We start from the raw sequence: 9,287 nt of genomic DNA, 5'->3' as shown, positions 1-9,287 counted from the left end.
TTCGCCTTCACATTTACAGCCTCCGGTCTCCTCCTCATCCGCACACCTTTCCCAGACAAACCCTAACTCTCCCAATGTCACTTCCCAATTCTCCAGCCTCTCCCGCGCCCTCAGTCAATACCTCTCCCAGCTTTCTTCGCCATGAGGATCCCCCGGGGAACCATCCCCCCACCCCGAACACTTACAGTCTCCCTCCTTCCAGGACTCCGCCCTTGGCAGCTCAAGAGCCCCTCCAAGCGCTCACACTTTTCCCCTCCAGCCTGACACCTTGCGCGCCGCCCCGCCCCATTCCCTCTTCAAAACCCTTGCGAGCCCTCACTCCCGGATCTCACTCAGTCTCCGGACCCGACACGCCCGCCGCCGGTCCCTGCGCTCCTGGTTCTCTACCTCCAGCTGACCCACAGGGCTCTCCATCCACCTCGATTCTTAACTCTTCCCTCTCTCTCGACGCCGGCTCATGCTCCCCTCTCCACACCCCCGCCCTTGAAACTCCCGCTCTCCTCCTCCGCCCAGCTCACTCTTCCCTTCCTTCCCTCCCTCCCACCCCGTAGCCTCTCCCCGCCCGGTCCCAGTCCACTGATCGCCTTCGGGAGGGGTGGGCGCCGCTCGCCGGGCGTCCGCGGTGCCCCGGCCTCCACGGCCGGGAGGTGACGCGGCCCCCGCGGGAGGAGCCCGGGAGGCGGAGGGGCGGAGGAGGCGCGGGCGGCAGCACCGAGCGGCGGCGGCGGCAGCAGCAGCGGCGGCGGCGTAGGGAGCGGGCCCTCCGCACCCACTCCAAGGACCACAGGGGCGGTGGCAGCTTGAGGGACTCCAGGCGGGCGCGTTGATGTGGAAGGACCCGCGCACGACTCTGCTGCGCGTCGGTGGTCGCTGGGATCCGGGCGCTGGCAGCCGCGAAGCCCCGGCCTCGGGACTGTCCGCCGCTAGCCCTTGTCATCCCTACTCCGCTTTCGCTTCCCCGCTTTAGCCCGGAGGGGTCGTCTCCAAGGCTGCCCCCCAGACCCCGGCCTTCTCCTCGACGTTTCTGGAGGGGGGGGGGAGCCCAGCGGCGCCGGGAGCCCAGTGACGCGTCGGCCGGCGGGACGGCTCGGCAGCTTCTCTGGGAAATTCGTCCCGGCTTCCTCACTCCCCTCTGCGCCCCCGCCTGGGCGCCCCTTTTGGCTCGCGGGGCGCTGCCTCCCCCGCGCTCGGAGCGAGTTCCCGGGACTCCCCCCAGGGGGCTGGGTCGCCGCCACCCCTGTCTCGGCTCCCGAGCGGCGCGCGCGGGGCCCTCCTCCGCCGCGGCCGGACACCCTCGCGCCCCGGGCCGGCGCGCCGCCCTCCTGCCCGCTCCCTCCAGTCACCCCACCCTTATCGCCGTCCCCGCCACCTTACTCCACCACCCTCCCCGCGCAGCTCCGCGCCCTCCGCGGCCCGGCCCGGCCTCCCGCTCCTCTTCTCGCTCCAACGGCTCACTTGCCAGCCCTTCGCCCCCCGGGAAAAAAGAAACATTTCTCGGAGCGCACTCGTCAGCCCTGCCTTTCCCTCACCCCGCCGCGCTCGCCCTCCCTTCCCCTGCCCCCCCGCTCTTTTCCATCTTGGGGGAGGGGGGCCGTCGCCTGGGATTGAAGGCCATTGATTTGTATGTATTTGTCCCGGCGCCGGAGGCTGCCCCAGCCGCCCGCGCGGGTGCCGCCGCCGCCGCCGCCGCCGGGTGGAGTTGCCTCCCTGCTTCCCTAGGGTGGTTGGACTCCGCCAAACATGTCGGCTCCTGTCGGGCCGCGGGGCCGCCCGGCTCCCACCCCGGCGGCCTCTCAGCCGCCTCTGCAGCCCGAAATGCCCGACCTCAGCCACCTCACGGAGGAGGAGAGGAAAATCATCCTGGCCGTCATGGATCGGCAGAAGAAAGAAGAGGAGAAGGAGCAGTCGGTGCTCAAGTAAGGACCTGACTCCATCTTCCCGCCTCCCTCCCTCCCTGCCCTCCGCCGTCCCCCCCCACCTCGGTCGCTGCCCTGCGGCCGCCGGCGCGCCCTGGGATCGCCGCCCTCCCTTCCCGCCGGCGGCGCCTGGGCCACGAGGGTTGCGACCGCCGCCGGGCGCCTGGGCTAGCTTGCTAAGGCTGTCAGAGCGCAGGGTGTGTGTGTCGGGGAGGGAGAGCGCAGAGGCCGGCCGCGGCGAGCCTGTAGGCGTTGTAACTCCCCCTCGGCGTCTTTCCGGCTTGCCCCGCCGGGCCAGTTCGGTTGCGGGCCCCGGCGGGGCTCCGGGCTGAACGGGGGCTCCGCGCGTCCCTGGTCGCTTCCCGCCGCCCCCGCGCGGAGCAGTGACTGGGGCGAGGAATCCAATATGGCCGTGCACAGGTGCTCCCCGGGCCGGGACCCGGGCGGAGGCGCGCTGGCCTGGGAGGAGGGCGCCGCCGGGAGCCCCGGGGGCCCCGCCTGTGCGGGGCGCTTCTGCCCCCCACACCCCGCCCCACTGCGGGAAGAGCAGCTCTGCCCACTGTCGCCCAGGCCATGAGGGCGGCGGTGCGGCCGAGGGGGGCCTGTAATACGCGCTGTCGTGTCTCGGGTGGGTGTGCGGCCGCCGCCATCTTCCAGCCCCTCCCCCTCGGCGGGTGTGTAACACCCTGCGCTCTGCCGCTCTTCCTATTTGCAACTCGTAAATCTGCTTAATCCCGAAGAGGCTCCGAAGGGACTCCAGTTCTTCCCGTTACTGTAGTTTGGGATGCTCCCTACCTTGTGAAGTTCTGTTCCTCGTGCTCGTAGTCTAGGCAGCGGGATCTTGGCGGAGGGTGGGACAGTGAAAGCAGCACCCAGGCACCCAACACAGTTTAGTGACGGAGTAACTTCAGCACTGGGGAACTGTCCAGAGAGAGAGAGCGAGCGAGATCTGTAGGCGTTTTGAGGTTCCTTTTCTTGTCAGTCTAGCTAAGAGATGTGTTTCAGCAGGTTTGCTTTTGAATGTTGTACGGTTCTTTGACTTCTCGGTTACTACGTGAAGGAGATTGTGCAGAACATGTGTAACCATTTTTAAATGTTTTTCCAGCTTAGTTCTTTCATTTTTTGCTAGAAATGCATTATTCATTAAGATTACTTTGTACAGTTTATATACCAAATATGCGACAGTTCTTTCGTGTCGCCTATTTCTAAATTATGCTTTTCCCATATTCTCCACAGAAACACATAGTTGAAAGTGTAGAGTTCCTCTGGGAAGGAACTAACACACTGACCTCTAATCATGTAAATTCCAAAAAACAGGTTGTTGAATTCAGTATTCTTTAGCACTTAACAAAGAAACAACCCTCTCTACACATATATATTTACATATTTTAATGAAAAATGCTACTTTAAATTATATAACAAACTTATCAAATATCTTTACATGTCCAAGAAAAATACTAGTTCTCAAAAAATACTGAAGGACTAAGAGAGGAAATGTGCTTCTATCATACAAACTGAAATAAAGAATTGCTTCTTCAAAACTAATTTCTGGGTTTGAGTAGTTGTTTGGTAATGTGATTTATTAGTAGGCTTGGGAAATGAAAAAATAGTAAGAGATTTAAGTAGCTTATTTCAACAAGTAAAAAATAAAACAATTATTTTAAAGAGCTCTTTGGGCATAGTTCTGCCTTTTGCTTAACTTTACTAACAATGTCAACCTTTTGATGACTTAGAGTTTGATATTTGGATATATGAATCTGTATTTTCTTCTTTTTTTTTAGCATGGCTGTGTGCAGGGGGTCTTTTTTTTTCATTTATTTATATTAGTTGGAGGCTAATTACAATATTGTAGTGGTTTTTGCCATACATTGACATGAATCAGCCATAGATTTACATGTGTTCCCCATCCTGAACCATGCTCCCTCCCCATCCCATCTCTCTGGGTCATCTTAGTGCACCAGCCCTGAGCACTTGTCTCATGCATCAAACCTGGACTTTTCTTATAATTGTTAGAAGTATTGCCAAAATGATGCTCAAAATAAATGTGGTTTTATTTGTTTGACTCATATTTAAATGTAGGAAGTGTTTTTATTTTTTTTAACGTCATGCAGAATTATGGTATTTATTGGCTAGTTCGCTATAGTTCCAAATCTATTTATTGTTCCAATATATAGAAACAAATGAATTTTTGAGTACTAAATTAAGGATTATTTAAGGTGAACTATATGTTATATTAGGAAAATGTGAAAGCGTTTTTTCAGATAGGTACATGTGAGTATTTTACATTCCTGTGTAAACCTACATACTGTGCAAATGCATATAAAGTTTGTGCATTCATATTTGCATAGTTTAGGTTGAAAGAAGCATTCTCTAAGAACATAGTCATACAGTCTATGAAATTGCATTGATGAAAAATCTGTTCGTGTTTATGTAAAATAGCTATTTGCATCTTTACCTAAGTTAGACTTGGAAGGAGTCATACCTCAAAATGATATACATGGTTTAAGAATAATTTTTGTATTCATTTTAACAAGAAACTATTTAGAGGTTAAATTATAACATATTTGAAACTTTAATTTTTAATGGTCTTTAAAAATACTTTTGCAGAAACCAACATAATATTGTAAAGCAGTTATCCTTCAATTAAAAGTAGATAAAAACTACTTTTTGGCTTTCATAATAAAATAAGATTAGACGCGGATGATTAGGAAAAGAATAAACTTTATAATAGAATGATAAAAATGAGACAGATTGTTTTGAGGATTTTGACAATTTACTACTATTTTCAATATTGACTCAAGTTACAAATGCTATTTATAAGAAAAAAATAGTACTAATATTCTTCAATGATTGCTGTTTGCCGTTAGATTTTAGGGGCCCTTTGCTTGGTCATGACTATACTTTGTTTCTCTTTAGTGATGTCTGTTTAATTGCATGTTAACATTTATTCTGAGAGAAGGTGATAGGCAGAGAGAAATAAACTGAAATTCAAATTCATGTCTGCTGCCTTTTAACAGCTATGTTAAAAAATGAGTTCGCTGTGTGAAAAATTGAAACCATTGGATGAAAATATTTTTGCATGATCTGTGAGTTTAAATATTCCTATTAAGTATTCATACAAAGTAGAGTGTGGATACCCAAGGGCATCATATGATGATGTACTGGATTACAAGAAGAAAATTATTAAAACTTATATTTACATTTCTGTCTGTATTTGAAAAAGAAAGAAATTAAGTTTTATTGATACTTAATATATAGATTGACAATGTGAAGATGCATATAAGTAAATATACATATTTTAACAGTTAATGGCTGATATATTTTTAGTGAGAAAGGTGAGCGATCAAAACTGATTGAGACCACTACAGTAAACTCTCTTCTAAGGAGCGTGAATAATTAAAAACTATTTATATTTAATCATTAGCAGTTTCTTCAAGGCCTAGTTGAATATTCACATATTCTGGAAGTCTTTGGTCATTATCAAATGTTACAGTTTTACATATGAGTGAGATATTAGGACTTTGGAAGCATTTTTATATTCAATAGATCCTTCAATGGATCAGCAGTTACTTTTTTTAAATCCTTACATGAATGCCTTTAACAGTTTTAGTTTGGATAACTCAGTGTATCAGTAAAATCTATAATGTTCTTTTATTGATTAAAGTTTTTAAGCCTTGTCTTTCAAGACTGTAAACTTCTTGAGAGCAGGAATAAAGATGTACTCTTCTTTGGAGTCTCTGTTTTGTAGCATCCTTAACACCTGCACATGGTAGGTATCTAGTAAGCAATGTTGATTTAACTTCGAGTAATGTTCATTAACATTAAATAGTTTACCAAACTTGTTGGAAAATAAAATTTTTTGGATAAAGTGTGTAATTTATTTAAAGTTTATATTTTCCAGTGTGCTTTTGTTCTTGTTACTATTTTTTGTTTGTTTTGGGTGTGACGTGAAAAAAATGTATGAGTAAAGTAAACCCACTGAAATAAATAGAAAAGTATTTTCAGTAAATATTTATTGGGCTTTCTGCTGTCCTTGTATCATAGTCTTTTAGATGAGATGTTTTTGAAACAAGTTAGAAATTATGTGTTTCTTGTCATGTAAATTATCTTTTCATACACAGTTTAGATTTTCTGTTAATGTCAAAGGGATAATTTGCTCCCCTAATAAAACTATAAATAAAAATTTGCATGATAGATCAAGGTAATGATTTAGATTATATTTAAAACATAGGTAAGAAGTTTTATATTTTTTAATATTTCAGTTTTAAAATACTTTCCAAAGTCAGCTTATGAACTTCTTTACTTAATAGGTAATATATACATATGGTACAAAATTTCTTAGCTACCTATTTTCCCTTTCCAGAGGCAACTCCTGTTGCCAGCTTATTTTATACTCTTTCAGAAATATTCTATGCTTAAGAGTAGATATGTGTGTATATTAAATATTGTATGTCTCTATATGTATATATGTGTGTGTACACATGTGGACTTATATGTGTAAACATAAAAGGTACAAATATGTCCTGCAGTTTAGTTTTTAGGAGATCAATTCCACACCCATGAATATATAACTCCCTAATTCATTTTAATGGCTGTATGTGTGCGTGTGTGTGTATGCTAAGTTGCTTCAGTCATGTCCCACTCTTTGCAACCCTATAGACTGTAGCTCACCAGGCTTCTCTGTCCATGGGCTTCTCTAGGCAAGAATACTGAAACGGGTTGCCGTGTCCTTCTGCAGGGGATCTTCCCAACCAAGGGATCAAACCCAAGTCTCTTATATCTCTTGCATTTGTACATATATCATTTTCTATATGCGTGAATATGTCTCTGGAATAAATTCCTAGAAATGAGATTGTTTGATTAAAAGGTCATAAAGTGTAACCTTTATATTTTTATAAAGTATAAAATAAAAAAATTAAATTTTAATGTTGTCACATTTACTTTCATAAAGGAAGTATGCAGAAGTGACATATGCTAGGGAGATTTTCATATATCTTTGCTAACTCAGTATGTGGTAGTCTTTGCCAGTAGTTTTAGTGGAAAATATGCCATTCTAAAATTTAATTGTAGTTTTCTTATTATCAGTGAGGTTGAGAGCCATTTACATTTGTATAGAGCCTTTTGTATTTCTTTTTCTGTTGGTCATTTTCAGTGATTTGTGGAAGCTCTTTATTTGTCACTTGTTTTATGACCTTGTTTATGCCTTTTTTTTACAAGTCAAGATTTTTAAAAAATGTATTTAAACTTATTATTATTGCCTTTGGGTTTTGTGATATGCTTAGAATGATCTTCCTCTTTGATATTTAAAATATCATATTTTTTCTTACAGCTAAGTGAAATTTTAAGTGTGGCATGTCATCTAAATGATGTAATTTAATCATGAAGACTTAAATAAAAACCATTATTGTACACGCAGTAACCATGGTCGTTGCCAAAAACTGAAACTCCGTAGTTTCTAAGGATTCAAAATGCGTTTTAAAACATTGCCATTTTATGAGAAAATACCTAATACATTTTTCATATATAATTTATATTTTAAAGTAATTAGGACAATTAAATAATATCTTTTTGTTGACAGTGTATCTTTATAAAAATTGATTGTACAGTGTGATGAAGAGAGAGGTAGTGGAGCCAAGTGTGATAGGCCAGATGAATTTTGACTTGAAACCTTACTTTACTATTTAATAACGGTAAGGTCTTGCTTTCGTTAATAAGCTCTCTGAGGCCATGTTTCCTCATCTGTATTATCTGAGGAATAACACCTGTCCTGAAGGACTGTTGTAATCAATATAGACCAAGTGTCCTGGCACAAGTAGGTGTGCAATAAATCATTGCTATGAACTGTCTATAGATAGGAGTCTCTAAACCTTAATTCTATAGCACTCTTGGATGAAATCTGTTGCCCTGCCCTTTCTTTTGAGAGATTCTTTTTTCCTGCCTACTAGGAAGTCAAAATATGCCTGGAGGACTTTTAGGTGACTTCATTCTTTGTCAAGGGGCTTCCCTGGTAGCTCAGTTGGTAAAGAATCCACCTGCAATGCTGGAGACCCCAGTTCGATTCCTGGGTTGGGAGGATCCCTTAGAGAAGGGATAGGCAACCCACTGTGGTATTCATGGGCTTCCCTGGTGGCTCAGAAGGTAAAGAATCTGCCTGCAGGGTTCAATCCCTGGTTGAGAAGATCCCCTGGAGGAAGGCATGGCAACCCACTCCAGTATTCTTGCCTGGAGAATCCCCATGGACAGAGGAACCTGGTGGGCTACAGGCCATGGGGTCCAAAGGGTTGGAAATGACTGAGAGACTAAGTACACAGATTCTTTGCTAGAAAGCTAGGGACAGGGAGAGGGAACATGAATTGGAAGCAGTTTCCCTAGCAAAAACCAGTATTAAGGAGCCTGATAACTAAGGTTGTGGCGGTGTTCCATCACTCAGTTGTGTCTGACTATTTGATACCCAGTGGACTGCAGCACACCAGACTTCCCTGTCCTTCACCGTCTCCCGGAGCTTGCTCAAACTCATGTCCCTCGAGTTGGTGATGCCATCCAACCATCTCATCCTCTGTCGTCCCCTTCTCCTCCCGCCTTCAGTCTTTTCCAGCATCAAGGTATTTTCTGATGAGTTGACTCTTCACATCAGGTGGCCACAATATTGGAGCTTCAGCTTCAGCATTAGTCCTTCCAATGAATATTCAGGATTGATTTCCTTTAGGATTGACTGGTTTGATTGCCCTGCAGTCTAAGGGACTCTCAAGGGTCTTGTCCAGCACCACAGTTCAAAAGCATCAATTCTTCAGTGCTCAGTGTTCTTTATGGTCCAGCTCTCACATCCATACATGACTGCTGGAAAAACCATAGCTTTGACTAGATAGACCTTTGTTGGCAAAGAAATGTCTTTGCTTTTTAACGTGCTATCTAGGTTGGTCATAACTTTTCTTCTTTTTAACTATTACACAATCTTTATTATATATGTTGGATTTAACTAGAAGAAATGTTATTTTTTATATATCTTCTTACATCACTTCTAATGAACTTTTGGAAATGTGAGTGTGTTTTAGGAAAATATAGGGAGATTAACCTTGGAAAAGACATGTTACAGTTGATGAAGATTCTCTTTCTCTTCCTATGAGCTTACTGAATTATTGCAGAATTTAAAAAAGTGTTTTATTATGAAAGGGAGATAATTTTTGTTGGATTTTGTGATAGAAAATTCTAGAAATATGATTAGAGGTAGGGTTATTAGAAAGGGAAAAGTTGAGAATGGGTTTTGACCCAGGAGTGATATAATATTGTTTCACCTACTTTCTGTCTAATATTGTTACCAGAAAACTGATGGGCAACTAGATAGTATAAATTAGTCTAAGAATGAGCAACTTT

The 9,287-nt window shown here is 44.6% G+C and overlaps 1 protein-coding gene across 32 annotated transcripts in view; it reads left to right on the top strand.

Moving 5' to 3' along the window:
- The first annotated feature begins 1,641 nt into the window (after nt 1–1,641).
- The window catches only part of RIMS2 (regulating synaptic membrane exocytosis 2), a 586,561-nt gene continuing 578,915 nt past the window's right edge, over nt 1,642–9,287 (top strand). For all 32 annotated transcript variants that reach the window (XM_070477293.1, XM_070477273.1, XM_070477284.1 and 29 more), the window contains exon 1: nt 1,642–1,916. In XM_070477293.1, coding sequence (XP_070333394.1) covers nt 1,741–1,916 — 176 coding nt within the window. In that variant the 5' untranslated portion in view covers nt 1,642–1,740. The remainder of the gene's footprint in view (nt 1,917–9,287) is intronic.

The sequence above is a fragment of the Odocoileus virginianus genome, chromosome 15 (genome assembly GCF_023699985.2).
Source record: "Odocoileus virginianus isolate 20LAN1187 ecotype Illinois chromosome 15, Ovbor_1.2, whole genome shotgun sequence".
Classification (NCBI taxonomy): Eukaryota; Metazoa; Chordata; class Mammalia; order Artiodactyla; family Cervidae; genus Odocoileus; species Odocoileus virginianus.
Note: the sequence above shows the minus strand (reverse complement) of the source record. Positions and strands in the feature narration are given on the sequence as shown.